Source organism: Octodon degus, unplaced genomic scaffold (genome assembly GCF_000260255.1).
Source record: "Octodon degus isolate 3935 unplaced genomic scaffold, OctDeg1.0 scaffold00095, whole genome shotgun sequence".
In the NCBI taxonomy this organism is placed as follows: Eukaryota; Metazoa; Chordata; class Mammalia; order Rodentia; family Octodontidae; genus Octodon; species Octodon degus.
In genome coordinates this window covers 3,219,991-3,240,746 of record NW_004524671.1, presented here as the reverse complement: position 1 = coordinate 3,240,746, position 20,756 = coordinate 3,219,991, and the positions used below count along the sequence as shown (strand labels likewise).

Genomic DNA, 20,756 nt, shown 5'->3' with positions numbered 1-20,756 from the left:
GAATGAAAAATCTACTACTCCTGTGTCCAAGTCCAATACCCCTACTCCACGAACGGATGCACCCACCCCAGGCAGTAACTCCACTCCCGGACTGAGGCCTGTGTCTGGAAAACCACCAGGAGTGGACCCCTTGGGTGAGTGAGGAGAGAAGTTTCCTTCTGTATTACCTTTATGTTTCTGTTGTTCAAAGAATTTAACGTGACTCAAAACAGTGCAGTACATTAGATGTAGTAATGGCTGGCTTTGAGTGGCTGTAGGTGCTGTGTCATTTGTCCCAAACCAGGAGCCTGGCACTAAGCCTGTTTGTTTAGTATGTACTAGGTATTCTATGTAGTGAATGAACGAAGCCCTTTGAAGGCTTGATGGACTTTTTTGCAAATATTCAAATAAGTTTGTTTGAACCGTGGACTGTACTTGTTAACACGTTTAAGTGTGTCTTTAATATTGCTCCTTGTGTTCTGGACTGTGCCCCGCCCTCATACCATCTTGGTCTGCAGCATCCAGCCTGAGGACCCCCATGGCTGTCCCTTGTCCATATCCAACCCCATTCGGAATTGTGCCCCACGCCGGGATGAATGGGGAGTTGACAAGCCCTGGAGCCGCCTACGCCGGGCTGCACAACATCTCCCCGCAGATGAGTGCCGCCGCTGCTGCTGCTGCTGCCGCGGCTGCCTATGGAAGATCACCAGTGGTATGTTTTTACAAAATGACACTTTGGAGTGCAGGCTATTCCTCCACTGTTGAATGTAGTTTTTTACAAGAATGAATTTTCCTGGGGAGATCTGAAGACATTTGGAAATAAAACTGCACGTTAGATCTTGATCTGTTTATTTTTGGAAAGCAAAAAAAGTTTATTTTTCACATCTTTTTAAATGGGTTATTTTAGACATTTAGATTCACAGAATTAAATAACATAATTAACCTTTCATTTCTGATTTTGTTCATTTTATTCCATTCTTAGTGTGAAACCATTCAATCTTAAAGAGGCTATGATTGATTGATTGATTGATTGATCAATCGATCAATTGATTTTTGCAGTACCAGAGATTGAACTTAGGACTTAGCGCTTGCCAGACAGGAGCTTATGCTGCTGAGCTATCTCCCTGGCAAGGTGCTATCATTTTACCAGTGATTACTTGTGGTTTATATCTGCAGAATTTTCATTTTCAAAGGATCTGTTTCCACAGGTTTTAAGAAAGATGACTAGAATATATAAGTCAGTGTAATACTGATTAATCATTTTGTGTGGGGAAATTCCAGGTGGGGTTTGATCCGCACCATCACATGCGTGTGCCAGCGATACCTCCAAACCTGACAGGCATCCCAGGAGGAAAGCCGTGAGTACCCCGTGCCTTTTCTGCTCACTACGTGGTGAGCCCTGGCCCTTTGTCAGCCCTTCTGACCGTGAACATGAGAGACAGTGTTGGCCTGGGGTTATCCCTAGGGCCAAATAGTTTTATTGTATCTTAGCACAGGAAAGGAGGTAATGAAGTGAGATTGTGTGTGTTCACTCTAAAAACTTCGAATTTTAACATGGAAATGCAGATTGCAGGGCAGCCTGACAGCCAGGGCTTCTCTTATGTCTGTCACTGATTTTCAGGCAGGTCTTTGTTCACAAAAGCATGGGCAAACCTGGGTGCTCAAAACTTTAACATGTAGGAAAGAGACATGCCCAAGGGCAGAAAAGAAAAGAGGGCAGTCCCATTCCGAGTCCTGCTTCTGGCAAATGCAGCTCCTCAGCTGGCTTCTTGTACTCATTAATCATTGGCCCTGGGTTCACGAGCTCCCAGAGTCGTCGGACACAAAGTGCACGGCCTTCCCAGCCTCCTCTCGTGTGTTTTGTTCACTTTCCATCTCTTGGTCTATGTTCTTCACTTCACAGTAATGTGTATCTTTTATTATTACCAGTTCTCTATCTAATCAGCTTCCTTGTCCTAGACACAGGACTTTACTGGAAAGTGGCTTTGGCGCTGCCTTTAAAGTCCCAACTGGGATTCCCTCTTCTCTTTTGGGAAACACCCCCTCCAAGCTTCTATGTCTTTATTAGCCTGTTTACTCCCTCCTTTTGTCATCAGCGCCACATCCCTGTACACGTCTGCCACACTGCTGCCTTCCCACGTCTGGTGCTGTCCAAACCTGACGCCTGGTAATGGCCAGCCTCGTACAGCAAGTGCCTGTGGCTTGCTGTCTCCCTCCAGGTCTGTCCCTGACATCAGATGACCTGTCCTGGTACCTCTCGCAGGATGCCACCCCACCCTCCTTTCCTCTTCCTCTCTAGTTAGTCCCTCATCTTCCTTATGTTCATTCATAGTGTTATCTCTTCCCAGGGCAGCACTGCTTGACATTGAGTTATAGAAATGACTTCAGTGCCTTATGTGACACCTGGTTCGTAGTTAGGGCTCAGAGTCTGAGTGGATAGGAGAATATGTACTGCTCCTTTCCTTGTCTACCCTCTCTGTGCTTATTCCTTCACTCAGTTGTCACCTGGATGTGTCCTCTTGTGCATTCCAGCTTGCTGCTGTCTGTGTTAAATGTGCCTCCTTTGCACGTCTCTTTCCTTGCCATCTGACCAGTAGGAACCTGGGCAGACTCTACCTTAATCTTCGTTTCTGCATCAAACATGATGCCAACTCGGTAGCCGAGTTGTTCAGTAAATATTTGACTGATTAATAAGGGAAACAAGGCAAATGAGACTTCAAGTTCCTTGAGAATTGAAGGTATAAACATCGATTATCATAAAACTCTGTGTACCTGTGTTTTCTGCAAGTACTTGTTGACAGACCAACAAGTCTTGTTGACCGAGAACTCTTGATGTATTTGAAGGTAAAAGTTTGTTCCCTTTCAAGCAGTGACTAAATAACAAGGTCATAGGATTAATCAAATAACTGCATGAATGCCTACAAATTCCACGCGAACTGGTGTCATGGGTGGCAGAGATGGAGGGGCACCTTTAGGGTCCTTTTCCAGGTGCTGCATAGTCACTATGTAGGGTAACAACAGCTGCATGCAGAGCTGGACAGGGCAGCTTCTTGATTTGGCTTTGCTTAAGGTTTCAAGTATAAGTGTGTTGTCTGCATCTAACTGAACAGCAGCAGTCTTGTTTGGGCTTAGCCAGCTGAATGGCTGTGGCATCACACCTGGCTTGAGGTGTTTCTGAGCCTTGCATTTTCCTCTAGTTCGACTCTGGGTATATAAAAATTTTACCATCCCTTTGGGAAGATCAGTGACTTGGAGGGTTTTTTAAGAACTGTTCTGAGGAATGAAGGAGTCAACCCCTAATGCATTTGGCAAATGACTCTTTACCAAAAAAAGAAAAAAAACATGTGACATGATGGATTATGTTGACCCACGTGGATTTGTAACGGCAAGCAGAAACACCAAAATGATGCTGAGGATTTGGAGGCAGATTTATGTACCTCGGTGGGCACTGATTGGGATCAATCCCAGCATGTCAGCTCTGATCTCTGGTGGTCTATGGCTTAGATGGGAATAGCAAGCAGGAAGTACAGAGGCAGAATGGCTTGTCAGTTGGAGATTGCTCTGTACAGTGCGTAGCATAGAGATCAGCTATGCATCACAGTGATCAGCTGTTTCTAAGAGATAGGAGCAGCTGGAGCAGGAACTATGACCTGGGCAACTAAGAAACTGAAGTCTGCTGGCAGAGGTGGGGTGGCTTTTGCTATTACAGATTTAGGAGTTTTTGACAGACCTGTTTGAATTTTGATTTTGCCACTTGAGCAATAGGAAAAGTGCCTTTAGCCATAGCTTCCTGACTTTGTGAGCTTCACTTGACTTCTCAGCAGGAGGAGTGCGTAGATGAACATCTTGGTGACGTGCTGCTGATGAGCACGGGTTTTGATAACGTGGTGGCTGACTTACAGCAGCTATGGCAGCAGGGCCCACATTCTCAAGTAGTAGAAGGTGCACTGTGTATTTGGGGCAGAAGTAACAAGTTTGGGTTGAGTAGTTGGATTCTGTAATTTCTGTCCTTGGTATTTTTTTATGTAAGAGGTCATCAAGATACAAATTCCCGTTCATTTACGCATATAGAGATGACCTACTTTTATTACAGATTTTTACAGCAGAAGTGAGCATAATGATTATTGTAAGATACAGAATTTGTGAAGCTTGGTCTTGAGGCATGGTTTTCAACTAAAATCCTATAGACGCTAGGATATAAAATACTAAATCACGCAAAGACCTGCCTACCACATACACTCACAAAATAATTGCCATTCTCCAGAAAGGGAACAGTTGCGTATCTGTCTTGGTAATTTTTACAAAATTAATTGCTAGGTGTTATAAAAATTGTAATTAAGAATGCATACATGAAGGTAATGAACAGAGTACAATTTATCTAATAATTCATATTGAGTTTTCCTGCCTATTATGGTGGTTCGAATGACTATGTAGTTTAATTTCACAAGCCAGAAATGGACTACCTACTTTAGCTGCTGCTTACGTGAGACATTTATAAGTAGTGTATAAACATTTGATCAAAACCAATCAATTATCAATAACTTATGAGATTTGATTTTTAAATGTAGCAAACAAAATGATTTCAGGTTTATGGGCTTCACTTCAGGCTATTCAGACTTCAGAAATATTTCCTCGAAGATGCATAGATGCATTTGTTTGTGTACAGTAAGACTTTCAAAATGGGAAAAATACCTAATACACAGTAAAAATCTTCAAGTGTATATTGCCAACCGAGCTGCTGGTGAGTGGCTAATTTTATATGCTAATTTTCTATCATGCTTCTGAAAGTATAGCAGTCAGACCCTTAATTATGAAGCCACTGTATAGTCCTATCTGTGGGGTGTTGGACACTTGAAGATGTTTGAGAGGGATGAACACAGCGAGACAGAACCAGGCTTCTTTAGTGCAGCAGGAAGAGGTGGAGGTTGGAAGGCCAAGAGCTTTCTTTTATTATGCTTGTTCTTCATCAGAGAAGGTGATCCAAATAAAGTAACAACTTGAACACACACATTGGACCTCACTGAAAGTTGGAGATGTAGTGTCGTCCTCAGAGCCAGGCTTGACAGTTTTCTCAGCTCTCTTCTCTTCACTTCACCAGGTCTACCCGAGGACTGCTCTTCACTCTTGAGTTTCCACTGGTGTGTGTGGGCGTGTGCGTGCTTGTGGGCGTTGTGGGTCACTAGCTGTCCCATTCCCTGTCTAGACTTACATTTCTAGTTGTTCGTTGAATGTCTTAACTATGCATCTTGTGTATTACTTACACCTCACATTCATTATATGCAGAAATGACTGTCATGTATTAGTCCTTCCCCCCTATGTCCCTACTTTTTCATAATTGCCAGCACCTGGTCTTGATCTCCTGAGCCCCAGAGGCTCGGCCATTGTGTGCTCCCTCGTCACGTCTCACTCACCAGGTCTCCAGACCTGCACACGCACGCCTGCCTCTTATCGTGCCGTCCTTGGCCTCGCGGCTTCGCTTCCTGTCCCTGAGCACTCACCTAGGTGACAGGACGGTTGTTTCTGCTGCTCCTGTTCACCTGTATCCTCTTTTTGCCACTGACAAGGTACCTGCAGTGATCATCCTATGGGAAGGGAAGGTTCTGTTCTGGCCCAGTTTACAGGTCAAGGCCAATTAGCTGCATTGCATTCTGGGCATTGGCAAGGCAGGACGTCGTGGGGGTAATGTGGCAAAGGACACTGCTTCTCTTGCCAGCTAGCAGAAAAGCCTGCAAAACACAGAAGGAAAGATAGGTGGGTGAGAGTCCCCAGGGTGCAGCTTGCTCGCTGGCGAGCCCATGGCCCCAAGGCACCGCCACCTCCTGCATTAGTACCAAGCCTTCATCATGGTCTGAGGTGGTGAATCTGTGGCCCATGTGATGTTCTTTTAAGACAGAAGATACTAATACAGAATTGTGTTTTCTAGAACCTCAGTATTTGGGTTTCACTGCAGAGTTGGCACTTTGCAATAAGTAAGTGGGTTTGGGGTTGCAGTTTGTCACTCATCTCTAGCAGGTTTGCCATCACTGTGTAGACCCCAACTGTAGTGACATTCTCTTCCTTGTAGCCAAATCTATGTTGTAATGGTTTTGCCCCAGTAATGTCGTACCCTCTTCTCACCCCAGAACCCTCACCTTTGAAGGTCAGCATTGCATTTTTTCAATTTCATGGATTTCTAACTGCCATATTTTGTCACACTGTTCTGACCGTCACCCCACTTACTCACTTGGAGGTCACTTTTTTTAAATTTTTTTTTTTTTGGAGGTCACTTTTGAGGAAATGAACTTGAAAGTGATCCAGAGGTTCCCCAGAGCCTCTGTTGGAGTTCTTGGTCTCTTCTCTGCACCTCCTGCCTGATGAAGTATTTTTCCCATCTTTCTTCCACCTTGGTGAACTCTGTCCTTTCTTTCAAACCCATGATTTCTCTGGTTTCTCTTCAGATTGAATAAATCCTCTGCATTTTTTCAGAACCTGTGACTAGTACCTCGTGTCTCATGAAACAGCACTTTCATCTTTCTTTTCAAACCACTTCAGAATCCTGCTACCCCTGGAGTATGACCTGGTGGTTTGGCCACTTGTGTGATCGCCTCATCAGCCTCCGTACATCATAAGCCGTTCAGGGACGAGGCTGTCTTCCCCGCTGCTTTCTTCTTAGCTGTTGTTTACCTCCCAGCACGTGGGTAAGCTGTCATTGCTAGGTAAGAGTGTTGAGACATCCACCTTGATAGCAAGACGGTGCTGAGCCTGAGATTGTGTGACTCCTGGAAACGGTGGTTTTCTTTATGTACTCCACTACTTTTTGCTTGTTACACACCGAAGAGCTGGCCTCAGTTAGCTAAGTGCTCTGGGCTTTCAGTCCTGAATACTGCACGTGTGCCAGCAGTGGACAGAGAGCCACACTGAGTCCTGCATGTATTTGGGCTCTGGAGCTTCACGTAGAGCCTCTGACAGGAAGTTGTTTGAGTGCAGGAGGTTCTTACAGAGTGCTTTTAAGTTCAGGATATTCTGTCAGTGACCTTGCTGGAACTGTATGTGTGGTTGCTTAACTGTTTAAATTCTCAAGTACCTTTAAAAAACCATTTCAAGATTCTAGAGTGGAAAAAGGGATGTCTTTTCAAAGAAACTATCATTAAGAATGTATAACAACATCTGAACTTGGAATAACCTTCCTCTCCTGTCCTTTAAGATTTAGTCTTTATGACCTCTTAATTGCTAAATCAGTTAGCCTTTTTCTTGGTCATCATCCCTCAGAGTCTCAGCTTTTCTGTAGGAACACGTTGCCTGAACTAAAGCCTGACTCGCGCTGGAGGTCACCCCTGCATAGGCTACCTTCGGGGGGGGGGGCGGGGTTAACCCACAGTTTGTTCGTACCCCACAATGCACTGGTTCCCCCTGTTCCCTCTGCCTCAGGCTCTTGGCGAACTAAGCTTTTCTGCCCCTTATAAAGAGTCTTGCTTCTTTGCAGACCTGTGCCATTTGATTCTTCTTTCTGGCTTGCTGAAGTTTTTCTCCAGTTTGTTAAAGACTTAGCCCAAGGATTAGTCTTTCCCTACCCACTGCCAGCCTTGATACTTGTGTCCGCATGGACAAACTCACAATAACTTCACTTTCATTGGCTGCCTTGTCCCTAATGAATATCTGCCCTATGTAACTTCCCACCACCTGCATTTTCAGTCTCATGAGAGTTGGTCTCACCTCTGTTACCTCTAAGAACCAAGCATCTTGCCCAGCGTGGACTATTTCTGGCCACCTAACTGAGTCTCTGTGCCCTGGTCTGTCTCCTAAAATGGCCCCCGGTAGAGTTACCCTTTTGGATCTATCCACCTTCAACCCATTCTTCATCCAGCAACCACTGTGGTCCTTCAGTATCTTAACAGTCATGTTGTAAACTTCCAGTGGCTTGCCTTCTATTCTAGTAACGCCGGACTTCTTAGCACAGCTTACACGGCCCTTCCTTGCTCTTCAAGCCCACATCCTGTCACAGTGTTGAATGCTGCCCAGCTTCAAGGCACATACAGTGACTGTTCCTTCTACTTGGTGCTTTGTTCCATTTTCCCCTGAAAGATGCAGGCTGGTGTGAAAACAGGCTGACTTTTCCTCCTCTCATTCCCTCCTACTTAACAGTGTCTGAAACATAGGAGGCTATGAATAAATGTGAGCTGGATGGGCTTGTTCTCTCTTCCTCCTTCTTTTTTCCCATACTCAACATCCTGTCTTGAGATTCCCACAGTGCCATAGGGCTTCTGTCATTCCCAGTGCTGGCCTCTGATCTTCTTAGAATTACTTGTGTGAGCATCTCACTCTGTCCTCAGCTCCACCAGCTGCTTGGGAAAATAGAGTGTGTGAGATTCTTTCTCCCTCCATCCTGAGCATAGCGCTTGACACACAAGGATCCTCAAGAAATACATTCAGTGGCTGAACCTCTCTGTACATCTTCACATCATTGACTGTCTTCTCCTTTCTGCATATAGTCTCTGTTCATAATTTATCTGTCCCTCTGACTGTTTTTGCTGTGGATTCCTTAACTCTAAGCCTTCACTTAGACTGGGCAGGGCATTTGCTGCTCACCACACAAGGTGCTTCTAGATCATTCTTTCTGCCCCGCAGCCTCAGCCATCTTAGTTTGTGGTTGACCATACATCATTTCTAGTCCAGCCTCACTCCTTAATTGAAGGTGTTTTAATTTTCATTGGCCCTCACTTTCAGCAAAACCATATCCCTGCGTGTGGACCATTGAGTTAGGCTGCCTTGTCATAGTCACCAGTTCTTTCAGCTCCCCCATCCCTGAGTGGAATCCTGTCTTCTCAGGCCACATATTTACTGTGTCCCCAAGTCCTACTGATTTGACTCAAGGAAAGGCTTCTGCTCATCGGCCTTCTGGCTCCCACCTCCTTCCCCTCTAGAAAGTCTGTGTGCTGCTCTCTCCTGTGGCTCTCTGTAGTTTTGAGAAAGTAAAGGCTTCTGCGTCTGGCTCCTACCTCTTGCATGCCACAGTGTGCCCTTGATTCTTCTGGATGCATTCAGATGGCTGATGAAGGCTCCTCAATGAAGGGCTCAATGTTGACAAACGTGACATGCCTGAGGGTTTTTGTGTTAAGAAACCACTGACTTACAGTTTGATACTGAGCGTCCCTGTTTCAGTTCAGGCTCCTGTCCTTGGTGCACCCATACGTGCCCTTCGGCGCATCCTTAGCAGACTTCTTCCCATCAACAGAACATGTGCCCGGACTCCATACTGAAGTAGCAGGGCATGATTTCCCCAATGGCCTTGCAGCCCCCATGTAGAGCCAGCCCCTCCTGCCTGCAGCCCGCCTCCTCACGCCCCTGCCGACTTCAGTCACACCTGAGAATCAGATGATTTCATCTTTGCAGGGCTTTCCTTGGTTATGGACTGCAGATCTTACTGCCAGTGGCTGCCCGCTGTGGGCCCTGGAGCTGCCACGAAGGATGCTTTCTCATGTCCTCTTGCCATTCAGGTTTACTAGGATTTGTGATTATCAAGTCTAAGCAGAGTGTTGAAATGGGACTTTAATTTTTTAACACATCTGCCATCTCATCATCTATGCCTGGAGATTCTTCGCTCCCGAGAGCTTCACAGTTGTAGCTTCCTGATTTCCATTAGTTAAGTTGCTTGATTGGAGTAAATTGATCGTTAGGCAAAATCTGATCACAAGCCTCGGAGTCACTGTAGAAGGCAGTGCAAGTTTATAACATAACCTAAGAGTAGGCGTTGTCCTTGATATTAGTTACCTTATTTATTTCTCTGAGAGGTAGGTACATCCTCTTACTTTTAGAGCTCAGAAGTGAAGTTCAGAGATGGTTGGTAACAACTGATACCCGGTAGCCAGTAACAGCCTGAGGTTTGATCATGGGTTTAGCAGCATCACTGAAACTTGCATTATTTCCTTTGTATTGAGTAAATCTGACCTGCTTGCACATCTCAAGTAGCACTGAAAATGTTGTCTTTCTTGTTACGCTGAAGAGCTTAGTAACATCTTTTGTGCATTTCTTTCTTCCTGTCTTGTCTTCTCTCCTTTAGAGCCTACTCCTTTCACGTTAGTGCGGATGGTCAGATGCAGCCGGTCCCCTTCCCCCCTGATGCCCTCATTGGACCTGGAATCCCCCGACATGCTCGCCAGATCAACACACTCAACCACGGGGAGGTGGTGTGCGCGGTCACCATCAGCAACCCCACGAGGCACGTGTACACGGGCGGCAAGGGCTGCGTCAAGGTGTGGGACATCAGCCACCCTGGCAACAAGAGTCCCGTCTCCCAGCTGGACTGTCTGGTGAGTGAGCAGGCACACACAGGACTTAGACCCTGACTCAACAAACTGCGTGGGTACTGGGGGAGGAGTGTGAGCAGCACCACTAGGTGCTGGACCCAGCGGCACGCTGTCCCTCAGAGGCATGCTGTCACCTCAGCTGTTTCTCCCTTGGCTTCCCAAGGCACATCTCTAGCTGGTTATGTGTGCACGATCTTCAGTACAGTTTTTCAACCTCAAGAAAGGCAAATCACTTGCTGAACTGTCTGATAAAGAAGTTAAGAAAAACCTTAAAGGCCAGCGAGATAGCTCAGAGGGCTAAAGCACCTGCTTAGGCAATTGCAGGGACTGCAATTTGATCCTTGGCACCACATGACGCACCAGCCCACCTTCAAGGCAGGCTAAGCTGGCCACAGAGTCCAGGTGTGGTTGCACACACCTGTAATCCTAGCCCTGGGGAGGCTGAAAGCAGGAGGATCACCATGAGTCCGAGCTGTGTAGTGAGACCCTGCAACAACCAAATACATTAAATAAATAACATTAGAGGTGCTATACCTGAAAGTGTGTGAAAATGTACCTGAAAGTCTCCACATAGAGTGACGGCTACTTCATGTGGCACACACCGGAATCCTCTTAGCAGGTATACTCTTACTTACCCTTGGCTTGCATAGGACACTTCAGCCTGGTTTCTTCCTTCTGGCATCAGGAGGCTAGGTCAGTTTGACAGCATTAAATTTACATTAGATTCTTGTAATCCCACGAACTGGGGAGAATTCTTCCTCCTGTCCCTTAGTTACCCTTGATCAAGTTTCTCCTCCTCTAGATCCTGCTTCATTCCGATGCATAGTGCCCTCTTGTTCTGTAATGTGGGGCTTGGTGGAAGGAACAGAGTTCTGGGAGCTGTGGCTGCAGAAGCAGGGTCCTCAGCCATAGCGGCACGTGCAGGGCCCCTGGCCTAGGCACGATGGGGCTGGCAGAGCCGTGCGAGTGCATGTATGTGAACATCTGTGTGCCACGCATGCTCTTAAGTCTGCATTATGATGCTAATTAAGATTAAATATCTCAGTACTAAATTTGTAGATCAAGTTTAAGTACTTCCTTAATTTCATGTAATTTTCTAGCATTAATCTACTTTATCATTGTCATAAGTATAAATGGCTCATTAAACCAGGAGGGAACACAATACTTTTATGGATTTCTGCTCTCGTGTTAATGCTGTTTTCCTTTCCTCATGAGTAATCCTTTGATGGGTTTTGTCTCTGTAGAACAGGGATAACTACATCCGCTCCTGTAGATTGCTCCCTGATGGTCGCACCCTAATTGTTGGAGGGGAAGCCAGTACTCTGTCCATCTGGGACCTGGCAGCTCCGACCCCGCGCATCAAAGCAGAGCTGACGTCCTCGGCCCCTGCCTGCTACGCCCTGGCCATCAGCCCCGACTCCAAGGTCTGCTTCTCCTGCTGCAGCGATGGCAACATCGCCGTGTGGGACCTGCACAACCAGACGCTGGTGAGGTAGGTCAGCAGGTTCTGCTTAAAGCAGGAGCTGATGTTCCTCCATTCGCTGAACCACCGTGTGTGTGGCACGTGTGCATGCCTGTGTGTATACTTGTATGTACGTGTGTGTTTGTATCTGTGTCCAAATGAAATAGATAGGTTTTAATTATCTCACTAAAAATTTGTTTTGACAGGTCTATTTTAAGATGCTACTGACAAAACTAATGTTAAAAATCTTTTTCTAAACTGTACTTCATAAAATGAAGCAGTTTTTTTTTTTTTTTTTCATTTCTTGGCATTATATACTAAGCATCACCAGTTCAGATTCGTTTTGACATAATTCATGTACGTATTGGTCCTGTGACCTCATTAGACCATTACATGTCTGCAGTTGGCCGTCTGTGCTTGCTATCAGACCATTAGCGTTGATGGTCCTGATAGAGAAGGCTCGCAAGGCACGGTGCGTCTTGGATGTCGTGTGTCTTGAACGTAGTTGGTCTCACCAGACTGCACCTTAGCATTTTCCATCAGCCAGGAACTGCCTTGATCACCACTCACCCTGAAGCACTTTGGATTAGCTCTCTGTACCACGGAGAAAGCCAGCACCAGAATTTATTTGGGAATGAGATTATATATAGGTAGCATACTACTGGGGGAGGTCTTAGAGATTCTCCATCTGTCTGCACCAACGATGTGGCAGGTGCAGGGTGGTGTCAGCCCAAGAGTATGAAAAGGTTGTGGTCAACCCCAGCTACAAGGCAGTATGTATCTGTGAAGAGAAATGGCCTTTGCTCTCTGTCTGATTTTGAAGGGCTGCACTCTATGTGTAGATCAAAATGAAACAGTTATCAGGCTTGCTGTGCTGGAGTAGGGCTCAGCTGTAGAGCTGCTTCCAGCCCCCTCCCAGTGCACTGTACCTGCACCAGGCATGAACCCCAGACGGGAATCCCACCAGAGGCCTTCCACGCGCTTCTGGAGAACACAGCCTTTCTGTCCCTGGATTGCTGCTGTCTGGCTGTTGTGTTTTCCCATCCCCTGTGCTATCTCCACTCCTCTACAGAAGGAAGACGTGTCTTCACAGCCTCTTCCATATCTCAGAGACAGAGCAGGTCTTGGAATTATCTCTGATGAGGCCATGTACATATGCATTTTCTTCTGTTAATATTACTTTTCTTAAATGCATCAGTACTAACAGTCATATTTTGGTATAAATAATTTAAAGAGCTAAGTATTTAAAAATAAACAGCACAGGAAATTTATCATGTGGATTAACCTACAGTCTCTCACACGGTCATCGCCATTATCTGTGGAAGACAGGGTTCAGGGTGGCCAAGGATACCAAAGTGTAGGAAAGTTTCAGTGCCTCATGCAAAATGGCATGTATCTACACGTAACCTGTGCACTCCCTCCTGTGTGCTTTGAGTCACCTTTAGATGACTTATAATACCAGGTACAAGGTAAATCGTACGTAGGTAGTTCTCTATCATTCAGGAAATACTGTCAAGGAAAAAAGTCTACATAGTGATACAGATGATTTTTTTTAATATTTTCCATTCATGGTTTTGTGAACCTGCAGATTGGGAACTCAAGCAGACAGCGGTCAGCATAGGTTTTGTTACTATTGTGAATAATTAGAAAATGCAACGAAACAAAACCAAATCAACAGATAAGGAGGCCTGCTTTGAAACTGACTTCTATGGAATTCCAGATTTTTGAAGGCTTTCTCTCCATTTTTACATTTTTTTTAGGCAATTCCAGGGCCACACGGACGGAGCCAGCTGTATTGACATTTCTAATGATGGCACCAAGCTCTGGACAGGTGGCTTGGACAACACCGTCAGGTCCTGGGACCTGCGTGAGGGGCGGCAGCTGCAGCAGCACGACTTCACCTCGCAGGTTTGTCTCGTGCTGTGACATTCGAGAGACTGTGGCTTTATGAACCCGAACCCCAAGGAAGGGAGGGCACTTTCAACCATGGGTTACTTTGCTTCATCCACTTAATTTTGGTCTCTTCCTCTATAATTCACATTATCTTTATTTCCCCAGAAGAGACAGTACCTGCTGGTTTTCTAGTTTTTTGTTGTTGTTGTTGTCTGGTTGGTTTTTTAAAGTCCATCTTCCATAGCCGCAATTTCCCCTTTTAATCCTAGATCTTTTCTCTGGGCTATTGTCCAACTGGAGAGTGGCTTGCAGTGGGGATGGAGAACAGTAATGTGGAAGTGTTGCATGTCACCAAGCCAGACAAATACCAGTTGCATCTTCACGAGAGCTGTGTGCTATCCCTCAAGTTTGCCCACTGTGGTAAGCAAGCTCCTTTGTTCGTTTCTGTCAACCAGAACTTTCGCTGCCTTGATTGAATCCAAGCTGGGTCCTTCATTGCATTCACCTGGCCTCTTCAGTTGCAGTAGCAGGAGCTCACATTGATGCCTGCCTCCCTGATACCATGTGGCTGGCTTTCTGGTATTAATTTAGTTCAACATTGCAAATGATTCATTAGCTCCAGGAGGGAGACTGAAGTGAGCAGAGCCCCTGTTGGTTACAAGTGCAGAGAGTTTCTGTGAGGAGCGGGTGCTCTGAAGGCCAATTTCTGTACCTGACAGGGGTAACACTTACTTTGCATCTTTTGAAACCCCTTTCCTACAGGCAAATGGTTTGTGAGCACTGGAAAGGACAACCTTCTGAACGCCTGGAGGACACCTTATGGGGCCAGCATATTCCAGGTAACACCGAGCTGGGTGACTTGTTTGTCGAACGGGTGCTGCATGCACACTGCCTAGCAGCAGTTAGCCATAGTCTCCCCTGTGTCCTCCAGGGGCGTCGTGTGCCTCAGACCCCAGAAGTTACGCTGTATTCTCTGCCGCAGTGCACAGGAAGGGGTGTGTGAGAGACAGAGAGCCCACACCTTTGTTGCTTTTTCCATGTCAGGGAGGGAGCTTTAGGTCTTCAGTGAAATTTTCCTGAGTATGTGTGTCTTTCTTATTTTAAAACTTGAGATTTTCCTTAAATATTTTATTAGTATTACCAATTTTCACCCGGGGGAATATTACAGAAAAATTTAGTAAATTTTGATTGATTTTATTATTTTGGTTGCCTTAGTGGAACTTAATGGTCTTTATGAAATTATTTGTAAAAGGACAAAATAATAGATAAGATAATTGTTCATGTGTGTGCCTGCACGTAGTATCTTCTTTTTTACTGGAAAAATATCACAGGCAAGTTTAAAGACTTTACTCTCAGTCTTCTATATTTAGGTTGCTATTATCTAATGTTGTTTTTAAAAGAAATAATATAAGAGATATATGGTTTTTAAGTCATCACAACAGATTACTTTAGTTGTATCCAAAATACACTGCGTGAAAAAAACATGCAGTGTCGTCGGTAAGACAAAAATGGTTGACTGTCGCTGTCACGAAGCTCATAATCTGCCACGGGGCTTTCCGTATAGTAGATCACAACCTTTTAGATCATTTCAGCCATCACTTCTTTAAACAAATGAAATAAAAATATTATAGGGCATCTTTTGTAGTACTAAATGTAAGTACTACATCTTCATGTGTACTGGATGTTGAACTCTCATAGTGGTTATTATCAGTTGGAATTTTTTTAAAAAAGTCTAAAACCTGCTGTGCTCAGCTTCTTCAGATTCCTGGCTACCATCCTGCGATTTTCATTTGTTATCTCTGTAATGAACACAGTGCAGATAAAAGTTAACATTGAACCTTTCGTGGTGTACACTGTGTCTACAGCATTCACATAGGGTACATTTTTCTTTTCAACTACTGAAGCTCTCTTTTCTTAGAAATTTGTGTTATTTTTACTCTGAGAACATTAGGCCTTTTCCTGGTATCTTTACTTTATCTCAGAAAATACAGTATTTTCAGTGCTGTTTCCTGTGTATTACTTCAGTGAACTCAGAGGTGGCTGGACGGGAAGTGTCTGACCCCTTTGCCCTTGAAGGAGCCTGGGGCTCAGACAGGTTGACGGACGTCTGCTGAGCCAAAGCTCCATCTAGGTGCAGACGTGACGGCACTACGGGACCTCCATAGCAGTAACGCCCGACTTACGGTCTGGAGCCTAGAGATCAGATAGGGACTTGCACGTTCACTGGAGTGCTTGCCCCTGCTGCTGGCTCGTCTGCCTCCCGGTGTCCCTCAGCAGCCTGGCGAGTGTCCCCAGTACCCACTGTCCCCAGTGAGGCTTCCTTTTGCTCCATAGAGTGTATTAGCTTCCCACCTGCTCCAGGTCCTCCAGGCCTACCTCTCAGTTCTCTAGGGTTCTCCTTTAGTATTTAATATTTAATGTTTTTTTGTTAATCTGTTTCTTTCCTAGTCCAAAGAATCCTCATCGGTGCTTAGCTGTGACATCTCTGTGGATGATAAATACATTGTCACTGGCTCTGGAGATAAGAAGGCCACAGTCTATGAAGTTATTTATTAAGGACAAATCTTCATGCAAGCTGGACTCCTCCTCCTCGTAGCACTTTGCGCTCTCATCTTTTGGGTTTTTCTTTTTCTGGTCACTCCCTACCCTTGCATCTAAAACTAAGGATTTCCAATACTCATTGCAGTTGTGGAGTTTAATTCCCCTCCTTAACCCCACTTCCTCCTTGCTATTGAATTGTGAATACTCTTAAGAACCTGTGATACCAAATCTTCAGCTGTCTATTCGGAAGAACATGGAATAAGCATACTTAACAGTGAACGGAATCTTTAATTATGTATTATATTTGTAATATATTTATTTTGTTTAAAGAAGGCTTTCTAACAATGACTGACTAAATAAAGCTGTCTGCTCCTGCATTGATAACGAAGGTGCGTTGTATTTGATACATTTCCTCCCCTTTTTTTGGTAAAGGAGGGGAAAGGAAGGTTTAAAATAATTGATTAAAAATGTCACTAAATGTAGACTATTGACTGTATAGAGATGTGAAATGTATAATTACACAAGGAAGCAATATGTTGCTGTGTTACTAGGGGTTTTTTGTTTCTGTTTTCTACTTATTTTAAAGATATTTGGAAATCTGGCTGAACAATTAGAACATGACAGGCCAAGTCCTATTCATTTGAGTCTATTTTGACAACTTTAATCAATATACCTATAGCTTTAGATGATACTCGATACGAGTTAATTGGACATTTTTCTTTTTCCTTTTTTTGACTTGTTGACAAGTGTCTTTGTAATATGTTTTTAATTCCCTTTTTAAATTGTATTATAGACAGATGAACAGGTTAAATTGGGCCTCAAAGAGAGAACTTAATCCCTCGTGGATATTTTTGCCACCTTTCTTTGCAAAAGGAGATGTGTATCTGGGCAGTTTTGTTGTTCTGAGAATTACGGGCTATTTTGTGGCGTGCTCTTTGGGAGCTGCACAGATACAGGAAGGACTCCTACCGCTGTGCGAGTCAAGCCTTTCATAAAACAAGGACAGCGGAGGAGGGTGTGCGAGACCTCCCTCCGGAAAATACAAAAGAACGGACTCGGTCCCAGGCTGAGGACTGCTTTCTTTACCTCCGGTTCTTTCCATGTCTTAGTTGGATGTCCCTGAAGTGGACACAGGCTGTGCCATTGTGCCAGAAACATTGTGTTATCTTTTATGTTGTTGTTGTTGCTGTTAAACTATAATATGTGACTCCTTTTTTTTTATTATTTTTTTGTTTGTTTGAATGCTTTAAAAAAAAATCTTTTAAGTCTGTGGATCTGCTGATGTACAGTGCCTTTGCTGCTATGGATCAAAATCAAAAGAACCGTGTAGATAAACTTTATTGTATACGTAGAAAAATAATTTCATACTAGAAATGGATGGAGGCTGCAAGTCGAAATGGACTGTCCATTGACGTTCCTAATGTGGTAGCAGAAAAAGATGGTGTCTTAAGTGCTTAGTGTTTGATGTCATTAACAGTTTCGTAAGACTCTACAGTGTAGAAAGATTTTGATACTAAACTGTGCATTGTACATAGTTCTAATGCGTTGTATTGACCACCAGTACTTCTATAATGGTAGATTGTTTGTGCATTCAGACTTTTCGGCATTAAACATAAATAACTTCTAGTATGCTTATTTTTCTAATTCTTTGTTTTACTGCCTTTATTATCTTGGCTATGTCATTCCCATGTATTAAAAATTGCTAGTTGTATTCAAGGCAGATTGGTTGTAAAGTAATGTGGATTCCATAGTGTCGCTGTTTTCATTTTGTATTTTCACTCAAGATGAGCTGGAAAGGGTAAAAAGAATTTAACAACAGGTGGTTGTCAAATACTTATTATTGCTTTGATTCATAAAAAAAAAAAAAAAATGCTATCCAAAAATTGTCACATCACTCAAAACCTTACTGTTTGACCTAGTTACTCCCAGGCACTTTGTAGCTATTTAAACTTAATCATATTAAGATTCAGGACAGGCCAGCTTACTAGTTGCCCCAAGTACATTTCAGGTGTTGAGGAGCCAGCTGTTTCGAATGGCTGTTGTCTGGGACAGCACAGACGTATAGAGCATTTCTTCGCTGCCCGAGAGTTGGTGGGACAGACACTGAGGTAGCCCACTGACAGTGCTAGCCATTTGGGTTTGGGAAGTACTTCAGAAGCCATACTGAGGGCTCTGGAAGCGCCAGGCTGCTTGGGTTACTGCTGGTTGTGGGTGCAGGAGTGGGGCCCAGAAGGAACTTGAAGGAATTGGCTATTTCTGAAATTCAAAAATCTGAGCATGGATGAGGCAGAGGAGAGGAGGGTGGGATCCCCAGAGTGGTCTGAAACAGAGTCTGGCAGGGCTGCTCCACTTGGATCGGAAGCAACATGCCCCAGGTGAGTGCTCAGAGGCGTGCCTTAGCCTGCGGCGGTATCCATCCATCCAGGTGCGCTGAGCAATTAAACTTCACAGAACGTTCTCGGGTGACTGGTCATCTTCACAGGTGCATCTGTAGGCAGGAGAGTGATGTTTTTGTTGGACATGGGAAAGTGTTCGATAGCCGCATGTGCAGAACACTAGGCTGGTTTCCATTGCATATGTTAATTACCTACACATGACAGTCTCAGGTTTTTCACAGCTTGTCTTCCCGCTTGGTTCCCAAGATATAGAAAGCCAACAGGAAAAGCGGGTCTGAGGAAGCTTATTTGTGTACATACCTGAAAACCCGTGGCCCTGAGAGGTAATCACGGTGGCCAATACACAGACGCAGAGCTGGCCTTGTAGAGTGACACCATAGAGGGACATGGCCTCTGGGTAGCCTTGAATAGGAGAGGGTGGCAATCCCAGGAAGTGGCGTCCCTGAAGTCCAAGAGCTGCATAACTGTAGCCCCTGCTGAAGGCTTTATTCCTGTCTCACAGAAAAGCCTGCCCATAGCTACCCGCCCCCACCAACCCATACTAGTCTTGTAGCAGTTTTCAGAAGTGAGATTAGGAGGATAGTGCGCTGTCAACTGTAAGCTCCATTACAAAAGTTTACTGTCATGAGTTTATGTGTATCCTTAAGGCTCTTTAAGGAGCACAAAAAACACTTCAGTACATCAGCTATGATACAGTGCATACCACAGAAGAAAAAAGTGTCCCCTTAGAGGGGTCAGGATTCCTGTTTGGTATATGATGGGTCAGGCCTAGGAGACCCCTCAATTCTAAGAATAATCTAGAGGTTTGTGTTTGAGCAGAATGAAAAATGGAGGTGATAAACAGACATAACTTTTTAAAATAAATAAACATCTATTTCTTTGTACCAACGTTTTATCAGATGAGAGTTTTATGTGTTTAGCTCTGAGGCCTGGTTTAATGTGCACAGAAGTCTTGATGATGTAATTTCAAAAGTAAGCACTCGAGCACAGAGGTGCAACTCAGTGGTAGGGTTCAGTCCCCAGCTCCAAACAGAAAGTCACTGCTAAAAGTTCTGGAGTTTGCCATAGCTTTTGCTTCAAGTATGATCTTACAAAGTCCGAAGAAAGCAACAAAAGCAAACTGGTTGCCTGCACCAGAAGAAGCTTAGCTCTAATGGAAGATATTAGAAGACTGACCTTAGTAATGCTTCCCCATCAAGACGGTAGAAGGCAACTCAGATTAACCTGCTGCCAGGTGTGGCACTGCATGCCTGTAATCCTTGCTACTCCAGAGGCTAAGGCAGGAGGATTACAACTTTGAAGCCAGCCTGAGTAATTTAGCAAGACCCTATCAGAGAAATTCACTGATGAGGAAGGCTGGGAATGTATCTCAGTGGTAGAGCGCCCCTGGCTCTAGTACCAGAAAAGAAAGGCAAACAAATCACCCAGACCTGAAGACCAGATGGAGAATGATGAGCTGCAAGATCAAACCGTTATAGGTGCACACTGCACTCTGGGTTGGGATTATGCAAGCAAGATGGCCTTGTGGTCAGCGACCCACTAAAGATCCAGAGGCAGTTATGTCTGCGGAAACCTTGGCTGCAGCCTTTGAAGAACCGCAAAAACTTGGAATTCTGTAGCCATGATCTACTCAGGAATGCTGGTTTCAAATGATCTCCGTTATTCATGAGTCCTGCAGCAGGAGCAGAGGAAGTTAATCGCAGAGCTGGTGGGGAGCATCCAGGATGGAGGCAGCGTAAGAGCGCTCGCCTTGAGCAGTATGACTGAGCTGTGCCCCCCGCTGTCCATTCAGTGACTCCTCGCTCACATCCACCTGGACCTTGCGCTGGGCTGTCCTGAAAACTGTCCTACATATGTAGGGTATTTGTTGCCTGCTATTTCTGCCAGTTGTGAGATGAATCCTGAGGTTCTTTGTCCAGCATTAAATAATTGCAAAATTCCAAAGATTGATCCAAAAACACTGTTCTTTCTCCCATCCTCTCCAGTGCTCGTCTCTGAAGTTACCTCACTCCTGGACAACTTGCAGAGTTTCAGAATGAACTCTGGGTCTTTCCATCAATTTCTCTTGGACAGCGGCCGTAGAGGAGCAGCTCTGAACCATCTCTAGGCGCTTGAACTAATCGCATGTATTTATCTTACAGTTCACACATTCAGAACTGACAGAGAAACACTTTGATTTTTGAGGAAGCAGGCGCCTCCATA

The 20,756-nt window shown here is 44.7% G+C and overlaps 1 protein-coding gene across 1 annotated transcript in view; it reads left to right on the top strand.

Annotated features, from left to right (window-relative positions):
* LOC101570576 (transducin-like enhancer protein 4) overlaps positions 1-17,789 on the top strand; it is a gene marked incomplete at its 5' end in the record, with an annotated part of 147,795 nt that extends 130,006 nt beyond the window's left edge. Inside the window, 9 exons of the mRNA XM_023722988.1 lie at positions 2-134; positions 498-691; positions 1,261-1,337; positions 10,016-10,265; positions 11,507-11,754; positions 13,485-13,632; positions 13,887-14,037; positions 14,380-14,456; positions 16,066-17,789. Of these exons, the coding sequence (XP_023578756.1) occupies positions 2-134; positions 498-691; positions 1,261-1,337; positions 10,016-10,265; positions 11,507-11,754; positions 13,485-13,632; positions 13,887-14,037; positions 14,380-14,456; positions 16,066-16,173 (1,386 nt within the window). The remainder of the gene's footprint in view (position 1; positions 135-497; positions 692-1,260; positions 1,338-10,015; positions 10,266-11,506; positions 11,755-13,484; positions 13,633-13,886; positions 14,038-14,379; positions 14,457-16,065) is intronic.
* Positions 17,790-20,756: the final 2,967 nt, after the last annotated feature.